Source organism: Miscanthus floridulus, chromosome 15, assembly GCF_019320115.1.
Source record: "Miscanthus floridulus cultivar M001 chromosome 15, ASM1932011v1, whole genome shotgun sequence".
NCBI lineage: Eukaryota > Viridiplantae > Streptophyta > Magnoliopsida > Poales > Poaceae > Miscanthus > Miscanthus floridulus.
The window spans coordinates 51075681-51095348 of NC_089594.1; the positions used below are offsets into that span (position 1 = coordinate 51075681).

The 19668-nt window shown below is 43.9% G+C and overlaps 1 protein-coding gene across 1 annotated transcript; it reads left to right on the top strand.

The window, feature by feature from the left end:
- The first annotated feature begins 2287 nt into the window (after nucleotides 1-2287).
- On the top strand, nucleotides 2288-18638 carry LOC136509534 (E3 ubiquitin-protein ligase UPL1-like). The gene is given in 18 exon segments (XM_066504301.1): nucleotides 2288-2450; nucleotides 2629-2779; nucleotides 5793-5888; nucleotides 5974-6177; nucleotides 6290-8659; nucleotides 8662-12793; nucleotides 12964-14039; nucleotides 14117-14410; nucleotides 14501-14708; nucleotides 14827-15083; nucleotides 15161-15432; nucleotides 15734-16844; nucleotides 16929-17075; nucleotides 17176-17256; nucleotides 17334-17559; nucleotides 17645-17784; nucleotides 17925-18031; nucleotides 18141-18638. Coding segments are annotated over 17 exon segments (10944 nt in total). The 5' UTR covers nucleotides 2288-2450; nucleotides 2629-2659; the 3' UTR covers nucleotides 18244-18638.
- Nucleotides 18639-19668: the final 1030 nt, after the last annotated feature.

Consider the following 19668-nt stretch of genomic DNA (forward strand, 5'->3'; position numbering starts at 1 on the left):
CTTAGGTTGCAAGACTTTTTATACGGTAGAAAATTAAAAACACTTTGTAGCACAAGGGGTGAAGTGGGCTAACCGTAAGATTTAATTATTGCAAAAAAAAATTAGAATTAGTCTAATTCACCTCTCTCTTTGACATCTTATCCTTTCAATATCTACAAGATTACTGCTACAAACCTAAAATACTACTTCGTAGTGACGGAGTTGTACTTACATACGTTGAAAGATCGAATCCTTGATGCCTTGACACTGGACTGTAGTCTGTAGACTGGCCAGACAGGAGACAACAACTTTGAGCTTTCAGAACTTCAGCAGGCAGCAACGTTGCAAACTCAAGCACTCATCACTCAGTGACCAGAACCGGCAAGAGGGAGCGGCCGGAGCTCGCGGATGCCCAGATTGCAGAGGCGCAGACGGCAGGCGTGCTCCAAAGCCTGGGCACGGCGACGGCCAATGGCGATTGCCGATCGGCAATTCAGAATTTCAGAGTCGCACTGCCCACGGACAGGAAGAAAGATCGTCACGACGGACGCGAGCCTTGAGGGAAACCAGCGAAGTAGACGTGTTGCGCGATTCATCTTCCTGCGATGGGCTCAAGTTAATTGGGCTGGCTGCTCTAAGCTGAGCTGTAGGGGTGCAGCATTTTGGGGAAGGGGGGGGGTGCATATAGGGGCCAAAATCTGATGGTAAGACTGTCTCCAATGGAGCAGCCAAAGCGGAACCCAAACCCATTTTGGGTAGCGCACAGTGTTTTGGGTAAAAAAAAAACAATCTCCAACGGAGTATGCAAACCGAACACCCATTTTTGGTACGAGCTCAGCCGGAACTCAAAGATGCGTTGTCTCTTCCCTACGACGCAAATCCTCTTGCGCCGGTAGTGGTGGGCCCAGGTGTCGGGGTGGAGCCAACAACGACGGCGACGTGCTCTCCTCCTCCTCGTCGTCGAGGTGGAGCGGCCGGTGCAGGGAGGCAGGACTGCCCCGGGTCTTCTTCCCCAGCGAGCCCCTCCTGTGCCTTCATGTGGCGGAGTTGGCCCTCAAGGCAGCGGGCCGGCGCTCCCCCACGCGCGCTTGCCTGCTTGGCGGTGGGCCGGAGGTTGGCCGCGCGGCAGCAGTGCCGGCGCTCCCCCACGTGCTCGCCCGCGCGGCGGCCGGCGGAGGTCACCCGCGCAGCGGTGGGCCGAAGCTCCCCCGTGCGATCGCCCGAGCTTGCCCGCGTGCTCGGGCCGGATCTGGCCCACGCCCTCTTCCCCGGCGAGCTCGATTGCGGCGGCTCCCTCTTCTCCGGCAAGCTCGTCAGCGGGGAGGGGGCGGGCGGCGCATGCAGAGAGGCGGGGAGGGAGACGAGCGGACCTCGACGGAGAGGGAGACGGGCGGACCTCGGGAGGCTCCTCCTTTGCCTTCGCTGTTGGAAAACGAAGTTTTTGGGTCGATGACCCATTTGCTGTGCACGATCTAAATGCTGGAATGGGTCGCCGTTTTGCCGAGTCAGTCTAATAACTTGTTTTCGATTTCCCACTACTGGGCCTGCGTGTACACCAAACCCGTGTTTCCTCGGTCAGCCGCAGCCAAACAGAACTCGTAGTTCCTCGTCCGTCACGCGCCGTGCCCGTGACCTAGGGGATGTTTGGATGGTGCCCTGGAGTCCATCTGCCTGGGTGGATGGCTGCCTGTGTCTTGCCTGGGATTCATTTGGATGCAGACCTGGCCACCTGCCTGGTCCAGGCATCGGAGGGCAGTCCCAGGCCTCCAAAAACGAGCGCCTGGCACCAGCAAACCTGCCTGGCTATGTAAAGCATCAAAGTTAATTCAAGTTAATTAGCTACTGTGCATATTTTGTACTAATAATTAACTTATGTCCTATTTTTTAGTGCCCACAAATAATGTGCAAGTTGCTGCAAAAAAATTATAACCATATTACTGTTCACCAACGCGTGGAAAAGATTTTTTATTGTTCATCAAATTAAAGTTTATTTTGCAATCTAGATTATGATTATTTATATATCTTATTTCTTATTTAAAAATTTTATTTATCCTTATATTATTTAATCATAAGTGTTAAAGTTACATTATCCTCATATTATTTAATCATCATATAGCTTCTCAGGTCCATGGCACCAACCAAACACATCTTCTTTATACTTGCCTGGCCAGGCAAAAAATATCAACTTTCCAGGCAACTTCCAGGCATTAGTTTTTGCCAGGCAAGATGCCCAGGCCTCCAACCAAACATGCCCCTACTGCGCCAAGTCCGCATCCTTTCCCTTCCTCAGAAAAAAAAAAGCGAAGCGACCCAACTCTCTAAGTTTCCTTTTCCTCTTCACCCCCAAACAACAATCACAACCCTCTCCCCTCTCTCATTCACGTCGCCGCCTCTGAATCCCCACCCCTTTGCTCCTCCGCCGGCCTCCTCCGCGGCCGATGTGTGTGCCCCGCCAGCCCAAAACCCTTGAGGTACGCGCGCGCACAGCTTTCCCGCCCCCTTCGCCGGCCGCCACGCCGCCAGCGCTCCCCGACCCGGGCGGTCGGCGATCGGACCTGGCGGTCTAGGGTTTTCGCGGGATTTTTATTGGGGATTCTTATCCTATTTTCGCTGATGGGTTTTGGTGGTTGTTTTTGTTTTTCTTTGCAGATGACGAGCAGGTAAGGGGTTCCGATCGGAGATGGCAGCGGCGGCGGCGGCGGCGATGGCCGCACATAGAGCCAGCTTCCCGCTGCGCCTGCAGCAGATCCTTGCCGGGAGCCGCGCCGTCTCACCTGCGATCAAGGTCGAGTCTGAGCCGGTGAGTCCCCTGTTCCCTTCCCTGTCCCCCGCATCCGGGCTGCTTTGCTTGCCGTCCTTTGTTCTAGGGTTTTGATTGTAACGGGCGACTTGCCTTTCGTGGTTTTAGATAAAACTAATCGTCTATTGGTATCTCAGGTTAGGGTTTAGTTTATCTGTTGTGGGCTCGCTTGTGATCTCTGTTAGGGTTGGTAGTTAGTGCTGTTTGAAGAGGTGCCATGTTTGTGGCTAGGTGGTGATGGTAGAATCTCTATTGCTTTAGGCCCTGTTTGGAACAACTTTTTCTTGTAGAGCTTTTCTGGCTGTCTAGAGAATCAGTTTGAATCTATGTTTTTGGCAACACTGATTATCCTGAATAAATTGTCTGTCATGTGTGTGTAATGACATGAATGCCCCTAGTGCTGATGATGATTTGTTTGGTTGATAAATAAGCGGCTAAACCATTTATTGACCTTTTTTTTTCTACATTTGGACCAATAATCCTATAAGTTTTTTTTTACTTTAAAGTGAAAACAGTATAATTTTGCATACCAATACGACATGAATTAATTTGAATTGTCACTCACGTGATATTATTACATACCAAATCTGATATCAATAAGTTCACAAGAAAATTTCAGATTTGAAGGGATAAAAAAATCGAATTAAGCCATCAAATAACAATTGTAGCTTTTTTTTTTCATTTGCAAGCTGTGTGTCAATACTTAAAATAAGTTGGTAGCACCTAAAAAACACAACAAATTCACATGTCAATAGCTTCATATACTTATGCAAGATGTTAGAACTGGAATAGATCATACTGTTTCTTACTCATCGCACCAATCATCACCAACAAGTACTACCACTTGTAGGATCTCTCTTGAGGCCAAAGACATTCAAATTCATTCTCTTCCATTTCCATAGTTGTATCCCAAGGAGTTCCATTTAGTTTTTAAATGCAGGCGACAATAGTTCTTGTTTATGCGTGCATTGAATTTGGCCTCCAGGTTAGAGAACCCAACTGTATTCGGACATCTCCCAAATCCAATATTACGGGCAACTACTTCTTCTAGGCAAATATCTATGAAAATATTGTCTTGGCCTGCATCCCACATTGCTTTGCGGTTTTCCATCTGCAATTTTATACTGCAACAAATCATTTTATGTCTTTCTGATATTAGTAGCACACAGTAGGACGGAGAGGAGAAATATATGCATATGAATACATCAGTGTGTAAGCTTATTTCCAAACCACAAATCCAATAATGCACAGATCCAATCATTAGATGGTTCATCAAGCATCACCGGCATCCAAGGTTACAAAAGGCGCTAGGTGATCTCTAGGCGGTGACCCTCTCCTAGAGCTTAGATGAGCCTAGGTGCGCCTAGGTGTTTACAAGGCATTTTATACCCATGCATATTTACCTCTAAAAGTCTAATCGAAAATAAAAGAAGAAAAGGAGACCAGTGGGCCAAGGCTTATATAGAAAGGCCCATGAAAACAGGCCCAGGCCCAAGTTTGAAGAGTAAACCTTATCCCTAACCTCCCCTCCCACCTTATCAATTCGCGCTGCTCCCAGCTTGGCTGCATAAGTCACGACTCGCAACTGACCGTGCCGTGTGCCGCCTTTTGGAACACTGCCATCATCTTTTTTCAAAGGAGAACGACACCTATGTGAGAGGATGTTCAATGGAGACGTGAGAAAAGCAAGAACATATACCTTGAAAGCTGAACGGGATGCGGCAAAGTCGCGGTTGTGGGCGTCGCTGGCCGATCTCACTTGTTGAGGGCTGGACGGAGTCGCCGGATCTGGAGGTTCACGATAGGCAGCCACCGGTCACCAGTGAGGGATCATATGCCGATGGAAGTGGTGCTGGCATTTCCTTAGCCGGTGGGGATGGCGAATCTGAAGCTGGGTGCAACAGCATAGGTCAAGCTGTGGCTGGCGATGTGGGGCAACTTGGCGGTGCGAACACTAATGGAGTCGCCAGGGAGATGCGGCACCCCTGCGAGCGGCCTAGTGTGAGCAATTGGAGTGAATGGTAGGGGAAAGGTGTGGTAAGCCTTTTATGTGATGGCAATAATGGAAATTCTATCAAGTTCATGCGCAATATTGGAACATGAAACTTCACAATCGGTGGGATTTTCCCCAACACTCGCAGCCAGCGGCTTCCGCTCGTGTGCAAAAGGTGTTGGGGGAAGAATTGCGGGCAGAAGAAGCATGTTCAGAAGCATGCTGTTTGGGGGAGTTAGTTCGCTTTTTTCAACCAGAATCCCCTAAGAAGTGGCTCCAAACATGGCCTTAGTTCTTTTGTGAAGTCGTTTGTCCTCAAGGGTGTTCTGTTGTAATGATGCTATAGTGTCAGTCATAGGTTTTACTTTCTGATTTAGTTGGCTCTCTATCTGCCTATGTCCTTCAGTTGCTGCTTTTCTAGGTTTAATGAGTTTTAGTTTCCTTTCTCACTTTGTGTTATGGGTCTGTTCTTCTTTGGGCATTTAGCATTCTTTATCGGTCTTAGTCAATTATTTATCCAGCCCAATAATTTTGAGTCATAGCAGATGCCGTACAGTGCAATATTATGGTTGAGGTCTCTATGAACTTGGTCGATGCCAGTAGTTCTGATAAATTTGTGGAACAATTGTAAAACATATCACGATTTGATATTTTTACTCCCAGTTTGGTGGCTCTATAACACTGTCACATCTACTTCTGGTTTCCTGGTGACAATGATCAGTTTGTTGCCACATGTTCTTCAAGGTGATTTGTGGCCAATGTGGTTTATGCATGTGATTTGGATACCTATTCTGAAACATCACCGTGCATAGTTGTGAGACGTGGATAGCATATTATAGTTGGTACTAAACCTGATTTGTAACTGTTGTTGATGGAACTTGCTTTTTACTGCAAAATTCTACTTACTTTTACCAATTATTTGGGGAGCGTTCCTCTTTTGGTTCCACATTCGTTATCCTTGGTGCACCTGTGAAAACAACTCTTTGATGATGAATTATCCTGCATGTGTTTGCATTGCAGCCTGCAAACGTCAAAGCATTTATTGATCGAGTCATCAATATTCCACTACATGACATTGCCATACCACTATCAGGCTTCTGTTGGGAGTTCAATAAGGTGAACTTTTCAAAAGGACAACCCATCTTATGTTTTTCACTTGCTTCCTTCGTGTTTGTAGCTTACTTTACGTACTTGGAAACAGGGAAATTTCCACCATTGGAAGCCTTTATTTATTCATTTTGACACATATTTCAAGACATACATTTCTTCTCGGAAGGATCTTCTTTTATCTGATGATATGACTGAGGCTGACCCTATGCCAAAGAATGCCATCTTGAAAATTTTAAGAGTTATGCAGATTGTTTTGGAGAACTGCCAGAACAGAAGTTCTTTTACTGGTCTTGAGGTGAGCTTTTGTTTTTGCTGTTACCTGTTTCTGTTCTTTATAATATGTGTAATATAACCATCCATACTTTTTTTGTTTAGTTTGTGTAAATTCTTTTCCGTTTCTTTGTCAGCATCTTAAGCTTCTCCTGGCATCGTCAGACCCTGAGATAGTTGTAGCAGCTTTGGAAACTCTTGTTGCCTTGGTCAAAATAAATCCTTCAAAGTTGCATATGAATGGAAAGCTAATTAGCTGCGGATCTATAAACACCCATCTTCTATCATTGGCCCAAGGATGGGGCAGCAAGGAGGAAGGTCTAGGCATATATTCTTGTGTTGTGGCAAATGAAGGAAACCAGCAGGGGGGCCTTTCCTTGTTCCCAGTAGACTTGGAGAACAAATATGGTGGCACACAGCATCGTCTTGGTTCAACTCTTCATTTTGAGTATAATTTGGGTCCTGCACAGTATCCTGACCAAACTAATGACAAGGGCAAGTCATCTAATTTGTGTGTGATACATATTCCAGACATGCATCTTCAGAAGGAGGATGACTTGAGCATACTGAAGCAATGTGTGGACAAGTTCAATGTGCCCCCAGAGCACAGGTTTGCATTGCTTACAAGGATAAGATATGCCCGTGCCTTCAACTCCGCACGGACTTGTAGGATCTATAGCCGCATAAGTCTCCTTTCATTCATTGTTCTTGTGCAATCAAGTGATGCTCACGATGAACTCACATACTTCTTTACAAATGAACCAGAATACATAAACGAGTTAATCAGGCTTGTTCGGTCAGAAGATTCTGTTCCTGGGCCCATTCGTGCACTGGCTATGCTAGCACTGGGAGCACAGCTGGCAGCATATGCATCATCTCATGAGCGTGCTAGGATATTGAGTGGCTCAAGTATCATCTCTGCTGGTGGAAATCGTATGGTCTTGCTCAGTGTCTTGCAGAAAGCAATATTCTCACTCAATAGCCCGAATGATACCTCAGCTCCTCTAATTGTCGATGCCCTTCTTCAGTTTTTTCTGCTCCATGTACTGTCTTCATCAAGTTCAGGGACAACCGTTAGAGGCTCAGGGATGGTTCCTCCTCTCTTGCCTCTTCTGCGAGATAATGATCCTTCTCATATGCATCTTGTCTGCTTGGCAGTGAAGACTCTCCAAAAGCTTATGGAGTACAGCAGCCCTGCTGTTTCTCTGTTCAAAGACTTGGGTGGTGTAGAGCTTTTGTCTCAGAGGTTACATTTAGAAGTGCAGCGTGTTATTGGTACAGCTGATGTTCATAATTCAATGGTTACTAATGCAGTTAAATCAGAAGAGGACCACCTGTACTCCCAGAAGCGATTGATTAAAGCTTTGCTCAAGGCTTTGGGGTCTGCTACTTATTCCCCTGGGAATCCTGCTCGTTCTCAAAGCTCCCAAGATAATTCATTACCTGTCTCACTTTCCCTTGTATTTCAGAATGTAGAAAAGTTTGGGGGTGACATTTATTTTTCATCAGTTACTGTTATGAGCGAAATAATCCATAAAGATCCTACATGCTTTCCTGCTTTGAAGGAACTTGGTCTTCCAGATGCTTTTCTGTCATCAGTGACTGCTGGGGTAATACCATCTTGTAAAGCCCTTATCTGTGTTCCTAATGGCCTGGGTGCAATATGCCTCAATAACCAAGGACTTGAGGCTGTCAGGGAAACTTCAGCACTACGATTTCTTGTAGATACCTTCACTAGCAGGAAATACTTGATACCAATGAATGAGGGCGTGGTCCTTCTAGCTAATGCAGTGGAAGAGCTTCTTCGTCATGTGCAATCCCTGAGAAGTATTGGTGTTGACATCATTATTGAAGTAATCAATAAACTAAGTTCATCTCAGGAAGATAGAAACAATGAAACAGCCATCTTGGAAGAAAAAACAGATATGGACACTGATATTGAAGGTCGTGATTTGGTAAGTGCTATGGACTCCAGTGTGGCTGGCAGTAATAATGAACAGTTTTCTCATCTGAGCATTTTCCATGTGATGGTATTGGTACACCGGACAATGGAAAACTCTGAAACCTGCCGGTTATTTGTAGAAAAGGGAGGTCTACATGCTCTTTTGACACTCTTGTTGAGGCCTAGCGTTACACAGTCATCTGGAGGGATGCCTATTGCTTTGCATAGCACGATGGTGTTCAAGGGATTTACTCAGCATCACTCTACTCCACTTGCACGTGCATTTTGCTCGTCTTTAATGGAGCATTTGAAGAGTGCATTGGGGGAACTGGATAAAGTTTCCAACCCATTTGAGATGACCAAGATTGAAAAAGGAGCGATCCCATCTTTGTTTGTTGTTGAATTTTTGCTATTCCTAGCTGCCTCAAAAGACAATCGCTGGATGAATGCTTTGCTCTCAGAATTTGGCGATGCCAGCAGGGAGATCCTGGAAGATATTGGGCGAGTTCACCGGGAAGTGCTTTGGAAAATTTCGCTTTTTGAAGAAAACAAGATCGACGCTGAAACAGTTCATCTTCTTCCACATCTGAAGCCCAGCAGCCTGACTTGTCTGCCAGCGACATTGGTGATAGCAGATACACTTCTTTCAGGCAATATCTTGATCCAATTTTAAGGCGAAGGGGTTCTGGGTGGAACATAGATTCTCAAGTGTCTGATCTTATTAATATGTATCGAGACATTGGCCGTGCAGCTAGTGACTCTCAGAGAGTTGGTTCTGATAGATATTCTAGCCTGGGTTTGCCCTCAAGTTCCCAGGACCAGTCTTCCAGTTCATCTGATGCAAATGCCAGCACAAGATCAGAAGGGGACAAGAAAAAATCTGAGCATTCCTCGTGCTTTGACATGATGAGATCTCTCTCCTACCATATTAACCATCTTTTTATGGAGCTTGGTAAAGCAATGCTTCTTACATCTCGTCGGGAGAATAGTCCTGTAAACCTATCCCCATCTGTTATATCTGTTGCTAACAATATTGCTTCTATTGTGTTGGAGCACCTCAACTTTGAAGGACATTCGGTAAGTTCTGAGAGGGAGATGACTGTTACCACAAAATGCAGATATCTTGGAAAGGCAGTTGAATTTGTTGATGGGATATTATTAGACCGGCCAGAATCCTGTAATCCAATTATGGCGAATTCATTTTATTGCCGTGGTGTCATTCAGGCCATCCTGACCACATTTCAGGCCACCAGTGAGTTGCTCTTCACAATGAGCAGGCCACCGTCTTCACCTATGGAGACAGATAGTAAAACTGGAAAGGATGGAAAGGAGATGGATTCTTCATGGATCTATGGTCCCCTCACCAGCTATGGGGCAATTATGGATCATCTTGTGACCTCATCTTTTATTCTCTCTTCATCAACTAGGCAATTACTTGAGCAGCCTATTTTTAATGGATCTGTAAGGTTTCCTCAAGATGCTGAGAGGTTCATGAAGTTACTTCAGTCAAAGGTGTTGAAGACAGTTCTTCCCATCTGGGCCCATCCCCAGTTTCCAGAATGCAACATTGAGTTGATTAGTTCAGTCATGTCCATCATGAGGCATGTTTGCTCTGGGGTGGAAGTGAAAAACACTGTTGGCAATGGTGGTGCTCGTTTAGCTGGTCCACCTCCTGATGAGAGTGCAATTTCACTGATTGTAGAGATGGGTTTTTCTCGTGCTAGGGCTGAAGAAGCATTAAGACAAGTTGGAACAAACAGTGTTGAAATAGCAACTGATTGGTTATTCTCACACCCCGAGGAACCGCAAGACGAGGAGGATGAACTTGCTCGGGCGCTTGCAATGTCTCTTGGGAATTCTGATACACCTGCACAAGAGGGAGATAGTAGGTCCAATGATCTTGAGCTGGAAGAAGTAATGGTTCAGCTGCCTCCTATAGACGAGATGTTACATTCATGTCTTCAGCTACTTAAGACAAAGGAAACATTAGCTTTCCCTGTCAGGGATATGCTTGTTACTATCAGCTCACAGAATGATGGCCAAAACCGAGTAAAGGTGCTTACATATTTGATTGATAATCTGAAACAATGTGTGGTGGCATCTGAGCCTTCAAATGATACTGCATTGTCTGCTCTTTTACATGTTCTTGCTTTGATTCTCAATGGAGATACTGCTGCCCGTGAAGTCGCCTCAAAGGCAGGATATGTGAAGGTTGCTTTGGATCTGCTTTGCAGCTGGGAGTTGGAACCTAGGGAAAGTGGCATGAATGAGGTTCCTAATTGGGTAATTTCCTGTTTCCTTTCTGTTGATCAGATGCTCCAGTTGGAACCAAAGTTGCCAGATGTTACAGAGCTAGATGTCCTGAAAAGGGATAACTCAAATATAAAAACATCACTTGTGATTGATGACAGCAAGAAAAAAGATTCAGAATCCTTGTCTAGTGTTGGGTTACTAGACATGGAGGACCAGTATCAACTTTTGAAGATCTGTTTCAAGTGCATAGAAAAACAGTTGCCGTCAGCTTCCATGCATGCTATTCTTCAGCTCTCTGCAACACTGACAAAAGTCCATGCAGCTGCTATATGTTTTCTTGAGTCTGGTGGTCTGAATGCACTGCTATCATTGCCGACAAGTAGCTTGTTTTCTGGGTTCAACAATGTGGCTTCTACAATAATTCGTCATATTTTGGAGGACCCTCACACCCTTCAGCAAGCAATGGAATTAGAGATACGTCACAGTCTTGTCACAGCTGCTAATCGACATGCAAATCCCAGGGTTACCCCACGCAATTTTGTCCAGAATTTGGCGTTTGTCGTGTATAGGGACCCAGTGATATTTATGAAAGCTGCCCAGTCTGTGTGCCAGATTGAGATGGTTGGAGATAGACCATATGTTGTTCTGTTAAAGGACCGTGAGAAAGAAAGGAGCAAGGAGAAAGATAAGGACAAGTCAGTTGATAAAGATAAAGCAACAGGTGCAGTCACTAAGGTAGTTTCTGGGGACACAGCTGCAGGATCTCCTGCAAATGCTCAGGGGAAACATTCTGATTTGAATTCAAGAAATGTGAAATCTCACCGCAAGCCACCACAAAGTTTTGTCACTGTTATAGAGCATCTCTTAGATCTGGTGATGTCCTTTGTTCCGCAACCTCGTCCAGAGGATCATGCTGATGTTGTCTCTGGTACTGCCTTATCTTCAGACATGGATATTGACTGCACTTCTGCAAAAGGTAAAGGGAAAGCTGTGTCTGTCCCACCTGAAGAGAGCAAGCATGCTATCCAAGAGTCTACTGCATCCCTTGCCAAAACTGCATTTTTCCTTAAGTTGCTGACAGATGTATTGTTAACTTACGCATCATCCATTCAAGTTGTTCTTCGTCATGATGCTGATCTGAGCAACATGCAAGGTCCAAATCGAACAAGTGCCGGTCTAATTAGTGGTGGAATCTTTAACCATATCCTGCAGCATTTCCTTCCTCATGCTACAAGGCAAAAGAAAGAGAGAAAAAGTGATGGAGATTGGATGTATAAATTGGCAACAAGGGCTAATCAGTTCTTGGTGGCTTCATCTATTCGTTCTGCAGAGGCCCGAAAAAGGATTTTCTCTGAAATCTGCAGTATATTTCTTGATTTTACCGACTCGTCTGCAGATTACAAAGCCCCAGTACCAAGGATGAATGTGTATGTTGATTTGCTGAATGATATTCTGTCAGCGCGATCACCAACTGGCTCCTCGCTGTCAGCAGAATCCACAGTTGCATTTGTTGAAGTTGGTCTTGTTCATTCATTATCGACAATGCTTCAAGTTCTTGATTTGGATCACCCTGATTCTGCAAAGATTGTTACTGCTATTGTTAAGGCCCTGGAACTCGTCAGTAAGGAACATGTTCATTCAGCAGATAATGCAAAAGGAGAGAACTCGTCAAAGATTGCTTCTGACAGCAACAATGTGAATTCATCATCTAATAGATTCCAGGCTCTGGACATGACTTCTCAGCACACAGAGATGGTTACTGATCACAGACAAACGTTTAATGCTGTCCAAACTTCACAAAGTTCAGATTCAGTGGCAGATGAGATGGATCATGATCGTGATATGGATGGTGGCTTTGCTCGTGATGGTGAACATGATTTTATGCATGAGATGGCTGAAGATGGAACTGGTAATGAATCTACAATGGAAATCAGATTTGAAATTCCGCACAATAGAGAGGATGATATGGCTGATGATGACGAGGACACTGATGAAGATATGTCTGCAGAGGATGGTGAGGAGGTTGATGAAGATGATGAAGACGAAGATGAGGAGAATAACAATCTGGAGGAAGATGATGCCCATCAGATGTCTCATCCTGACACAGATCAGGAAGACCGTGAAATGGATGAAGAAGAATTTGACGAGGATTTGCTTGAAGAAGATGATGATGAAGATGAGGATGAGGAAGGAGTCATCCTTCGCTTGGAGGAGGGGATTAATGGCATTAATGTGTTTGACCACATTGAAGTTTTTGGTGGGAGCAACAATTTGTCTGGGGATACACTGCGTGTGATGCCTCTGGACATTTTTGGTACAAGAAGGCAAGGCCGAAGTACCTCCATATACAATCTTCTTGGCAGGGCTAGTGATCATGGTGTTCTTGATCATCCACTTCTTGAAGAGCCTTCTTCAACATTGAATTTTTCACATCAAGGGCAACCAGGTATCTCTTACCTCCATTACAACCTACGTCCATCCCAAATTGCTTTTTTCATTTGTCAAGAACCTGCTATTGTTATTTGCCTAATCCTCCTAGCCTGATACTGGTAGTAGTATGTAGATAGTGTCATGTCTTGCATACACGATTGATTCATATTATTATTATTTCTTCAGAGAATCTTGTTGAGATGGCTTTCTCTGATCGAAACCATGAAAGTAGCTCCTCCCGTTTGGATGCTATATTCCGCAGCTTGCGAAGTGGACGTAATGGACACCGCTTTAATATGTGGCTAGATGACGGTCCACAACGCACTGGATCTGCTGCCCCTGCAGTACCTGAAGGCATTGAAGAATTGCTGATCTCTCATTTGAGGCGGCCCACTCAACAACCTGATGGCCAGAGAACTCCTGTTGGTGGTACTCAAGAAAATGACCAGCCCAACCGTGGATCAGTTGCTGAGGCAAGGGAAGTAGCACCAGCTCAGCAAAATGAGAACTGTGAAAATACAGTGAATCCTGTAGATCTGTCAGAAAGTGCTAGACCTGCACCTCCTGACAGTGATGCACTTCAAAGAGATGTGTCCAATGCAAGTGAGCATGCTACAGAGATGCAGTATGAACGTAGTGACGCTATAGCACGTGATGTTGAAGCAGTGAGCCAAGCAAGCAGTGGCAGTGGTGCTACTTTAGGGGAGAGCCTCAGAAGTTTAGAGGTTGAAATAGGAAGTGTTGAAGGGCATGATGATGGTGACCGGCATGGAACTTCAGGGGCCTCAGAACGATTACCTTTGGGTGATATTCAAGCAGCTGCTCGATCACGGAGGCTGTCTGGAAATGCTGTGCCAGTAAGCAGTAGAGATATGTCTCTGGAGAGTGTTAGTGAGGTTCCTCAAAATCCAGACCAAGAACCTGACCAGAATGCTAGTGAGGGGAATCAGGAGCCTATCAGAGCGGTAGGTGTTGACTCAATTGATCCTACATTTTTGGAGGCTCTTCCTGAGGACTTGCGAGCTGAAGTTCTTTCTTCACGTCAAAATCAAGTAACTCAGACTTCTAATGACCAACCTCAGAATGATGGTGATATTGATCCTGAATTTCTTGCTGCACTTCCCCCTGATATAAGAGAGGAGGTGCTAGCTCAACAACGTACTCAAAGGATACAACAACAATCACAAGAATTAGAAGGACAGCCAGTTGAAATGGATGCTGTTTCAATTATTGCAACATTCCCTTCAGAAATTCGGGAAGAGGTATAGCTGTTTTCAATTCCTATCCCATTTCAGACTGTTTTATTATGTTCTCTTTACATATTTTGTTCTAATTGCAGGTGCTTTTGACATCTCCTGACACTCTACTAGCTACACTCACGCCTGCACTAGTTGCTGAGGCCAACATGTTAAGGGAGAGATTTGCTCATCGGTATCACAGTAGCTCCCTTTTTGGTATGAACTCCAGGAACAGGAGAGGTGAGTCCTCCCGACGTGACATAATGGCAGCAGGACTTGATAGAAACACAGGTGATCCCTCTAGATCAACTAGCAAGCCAATTGAGACTGAAGGTGCTCCTCTTGTTGATGAAGATGCCCTTAAAGCTCTTATTCGGTTACTTCGAGTTGTTCAGGTAATAGTACTGTTTCTTCTATGCGCTCTGTTTTTTTTATGGAATGCCGGGAATACTTAATGTAATTGCCTCTCCCATTATTATTTACAGCCTCTATACAAGGGTCAGCTGCAGAGGCTTCTTGTGAACCTTTGTACTCATCGGGATAGCAGACAGGCCTTGGTTCAAATTCTGGTGGACATGCTTATGCTTGATCTGCAGGGATTTTCAAAGAAATCAATAGATGCACCTGAGCCACCCTTTAGGTTGTATGGATGCCATGCAAATATCACATATTCACGTCCTCAATCTTCAGATGGTAATTAAGTGTTTTTCATCTTTCTTCATTCCTTTTAGCAGGTTACATTGCCTAGTTTTCTGGTCTTTTAATTTGCAATGTATTTTAATGCATGGATTTTCTTTGTTGCATTAAATAGGTGTTCCTCCATTAGTCTCACGTCGTGTGCTCGAAACGGTGACAAACTTGGCAAGAAGCCATCCAAGTGTTGCTAAACTCTTGCTCTTTCTTGAGTTCCCTTGCCCATCAAGATGTCGCCCCGATGCACATGATCATCGGCGTGGCAAGGCTGTTCTCCTAGAAGATGGTGAAGAACGGAAAGCCTTTGCGCTTGTTCTTCTGTTAACTCTGTTGAATCAGCCACTTTATATGAGAAGTGTAGCTCATCTTGAACAGGTGAGCTATCTTTTCTTTTGCGTATTTCATTTAACATTTTGGCTCGCATTTTTCTTATCATTTTGTAACATGTGCAGTTACTAAACCTTCTTGAAGTTGTCATGCATAGTGCTGAGAATGAAATTAATCAAGCTAAGCTAGAAGCATCATCTGAGAAGCCATCTACACCTGAGAATGCAGTGCAAGTTGGTAAAGATAACTCCATTTCTGAATCATATGGATCAAAGTCGAATCCAGAGGATGGTAGCAAAGCCCCTGCTGTTGACAACAAAAGTAACTTGCAAGCTGTTTTGCAAAGTCTTCCCCAACCAGAGCTTAGATTGCTATGTTCATTGCTTGCGCATGATGGGTATGTGTGTGGATGATTTTCTTCAGTGATTTGTACAGTTAATTATTATTTTCTTGTCTGCTAATTCGTAATCTGCCTCTGGTGTACCTTTTTTTATTGGATCATTCTACTTTCATAACCTTTTTGGCTGTTATAAAACTGCTCTACTTTCTTTGTGGTTCAAGGAAAAAATATGAGAACAATGCTCTGTTCTTTTGTTCTGTTTTATACTGTATCAAATTATCTTACATCAGTTTTTTGTTTCGCTGTATTCTTTTTTATTACCTAATTTGATGGTGGATGGCCCTTTTGTCATTTTCAGATTGTCGGACAGCGCTTATCTCCTTGTAGGTGAAGTGTTGAAAAAGATTGTGGCTCTGGCCCCTTTCTTCTGTTGCCATTTCATAAACGAGCTTGCACGTTCAATGCAAAACTTGACACTTTGTGCAATGAAGGAGCTTCGTTTGTACGAGAATTCTGAAAAGGCTCTTCTTAGCTCTTCATCAGCCAATGGTACTGCAATTCTTAGAGTTGTGCAGGCTTTGAGCTCTCTTGTCACTACTCTTCAAGAGAGAAAGGATCCAGAACAGCCTGCTGAAAAGGACCATTCAGATGCAGTTTCCCAGATTTCTGAAATTAACACAGCACTGGATGCTTTGTGGTTGGAATTGAGCAACTGCATAAGCAAGATAGAAACCTCTTCAGAGTATGCATCAAATCTTAGTCCTGCTTCTGCAAGTGCAGCTACATTAACAACAGGAGTAGCACCTCCATTGCCTGCCGGAACTCAAAACATATTGCCATATATAGAATCATTTTTCGTGACATGTGAGAAGTTGCGTCCTGGGCAACCTGATGCTGTACAAGAGGCTTCAACTTCTGACATGGAAGATGCTTCAACATCTAGTGGTGGACAGAGATCATCTGCTTGTCAAGCCAGTCTTGATGAGAAGCAAAATGCTTTTGTGAAATTCTCAGAGAAGCACAGAAGATTGCTGAATGCATTCATCCGTCAAAACCCTGGATTGTTGGAAAAGTCATTCTCACTGATGTTGAAAATTCCTCGCCTGATTGATTTTGACAATAAACGTGCATATTTCCGGTCTAAAATCAAGCACCAGTATGATCATCATCATCATAGTCCTGTTAGAATTTCTGTGCGTCGAGCATATATTCTTGAGGACTCCTACAATCAGCTTAGGATGCGCTCTCCTCAGGAATTGAAGGGTAGACTCACTGTTCATTTTCAAGGAGAAGAAGGAATTGATGCTGGTGGGCTGACAAGGGAGTGGTACCAGTCGCTATCACGAGTCATTTTTGACAAGGGTGCCCTTCTGTTTACGACAGTCGGGAATGATTTGACGTTTCAACCGAATCCTAATTCTGTGTATCAAACTGAGCACCTCTCATACTTCAAATTTGTTGGACGAGTGGTGAGTTCTGGTGCTCCTATTTATGTGCTTGTATATTACATAATTTTAGTATTATTCTAGTTTCTGAAGTTTACATTACACCAGGTTGGCAAAGCTCTCTTCGATGGTCAGCTTTTAGATGCCCATTTTACTAGATCTTTCTACAAACACATACTTGGAGTCAAGGTTACATACCATGACATTGAAGCCATCGATCCTGCGTACTACAAGAATTTGAAATGGATGCTTGAGGTATGCTTTACTCTACTTACACAAGTTATGCGGCATGTTCCTTGTAATTTTGTCGACAATTGATCATTCAGATGTAACCTTCTCGATGTTCTGTTTGTAGAATGACATAAGTGATGTTTTGGATCTCACCTTTAGCGTGGATGCAGACGAAGAGAAACTGATATTGTACGAGAAGGCAGAGGTATTTGCTGTGCTTGTGTCACAAGGATTTGTGGTCTTAATCTTTTCTATAATCTAAGTCCTAAGTTATCTTTGCAGGTCACTGATTGTGAGTTGATTCCTGGAGGGCGTAACATCAGGGTTACTGAGGAGAATAAGCATGAATATGTCGACCGTGTAGCAGAGCATCGATTGACCACTGCAATCAGGCCTCAGATTAATGCCTTCCTGGAAGGGTTTAATGAACTAATTCCACGGAAGCTGATATCTATCTTTAACGACAAAGAGCTTGAACTTCTGATTAGTGGTCTTCCAGATATTGACTGTAAGTGTTGCAAATATATGGTTTAGGGTTGTTAGTCTAGTTATGTATCCATCTAATTGACCTGTTTTACCTATATTGCTTTTAGTGGACGATTTGAAAGCAAATACAGAATATTCTGGCTACAGCATAGCCTCTCCAGTCATCCAGTGGTTCTGGGAAATCGTTCAGGGGTTCAGCGAGGAAGACAAAGCTCGGTTCCTCCAGTTCGTCACTGGCACTTCAAAGGTATTCCTTGCAGTACTGATTCAGTTTCTGGATTGTCATTCCAGTCTCCACTTCTAGCAAGCTTACAGTTTATTAACTGCCACATTGGAATCTATGGTGCCACACCATGTGTTGTGCTTACCATTTGAGTTTATCTGTAGGTACCGTTGGAAGGTTTTAGTGCACTTCAAGGGATCTCTGGGCCACAAAGGTTTCAGATACACAAGGCCTACGGCAGCACGAACCATCTGCCTTCAGCTCATACTTGGTAACCTATCTGCTTATTTTGCTTCGTTTCACTTACCGTGAAAGATTTTGCAGTCACCATTATTTGTCCAGTTTACTGACTGACACCAGGCCATCTTTGCTGAATTCAGCTTTAACCAACTAGACTTGCCTGAGTACACATCCAAAGAGCAGCTCCAGGAGAGGTTACTGTTGGCAATCCACGAAGCAAATGAAGGTTTCGGATTTGGCTAATCAGTCATACTCGTTTGTCCGTGCCCAGCCGTGAGATCTATACAGATACTGAGAATTGCAGTAGGCGAGCAGCACGTGTGTGCTGATCCTTGCCACATTCTGAACTCTACGTGTGATGAGTGGAATGGCCGGGGAGAACATGTCCAGGATAGAAGAATGTCCGTGGGAGAGGTACTGTTGAGAGATAGCGACTATTTTGTGTTCATAATATTCGTTACTTTTTTTTTAGCTTCTTTCGGTCGTGGCCCCGTTCGTAGTTTTTGCGTTACATTGGACGTTGCTCCGAAGTTTTTTCCCTGCCTTTCGTTCATAGACTGGTGTAAGTTGTAACCAAACAGTATGTCAAATGCAAGTCATCTTACGCTGCAATATTATATCCGCCTAATCTGTTAAAACTACTGTAAATTGAGAAGCCCTATTTATTTCTAATATTATGCAGCGAAAAATTCTCTCTTTCGTCTCTCTTGCCCTCTACCCATCCTGTCCATCCCCTACACGTCTGTTCCTTCATTCCGTCGTCGTTTATAACAGTCTTGGTTTGTGCTGATCAAATTTTAAATAGTTTGGCTAGACTAGATTTATAGAAAATATTATTAATATTTATATCTCTAAATGAGTTTATTATTAAAAAATATATTCAATGATCTATCTAATAATATTAATTATATACTATAAATATTAACACTTTATTTTATATACTAGCAAACATATTCGTGTATTGCAATGGGATGTACACGTTACATGGTTACCATGGCGGGCTCGCTAGCAAACATATCCGTGTATTGCAACGGGATGTACACGGTTACCATGGCGGGCTCACTGGAGACAGTGCAGGCGGTGGGGGTTCTACCATTCATTCCTTGTCGTGGATCTACTTGGGATAGCCGAGATTAAAACATACCCCTTCAGGGTCATATCGGTCCACCGTGGACTCGATCCACAGCGTCCACGTCACTGGTTCATGCACACAAATGGTGCACCGCACCACTCACGCGTAGCCGTGTGGCGTCCAGTCAGCAGCCATGCGGGTCAACCCGCACTCAGCGGGGTGATTTTGCAGTTTAGCCCTCGGGTTTTCGATGAATCAACCCGTGGTCCAATACAGTTCAAAAGAATTACTTTTAAGTCCTATTTTTATTCATTTTAGTCCCTATAGTTTTAGGAAATAGTGCGCGCCGTCCATAATTCATTTAAATTTAGATTTTATTAGTTTAAATTCAAATTTGAGTTCAATTTATTTACAGAAATGCCATTGAAACTTGTTTTATGCATAACTTTTGTGTTTTAAGTTTGATTTGGGTGATTCTTTCGCTCATGTGTTCATAGCAGTAGGTAGATTAGTTTTATAAGCTTTTCAATCTAAGTTTTTACTGTTTAGGTGTACTATTCTAATAGAAGTCTATTTGTATGCATGTAATGATTGGA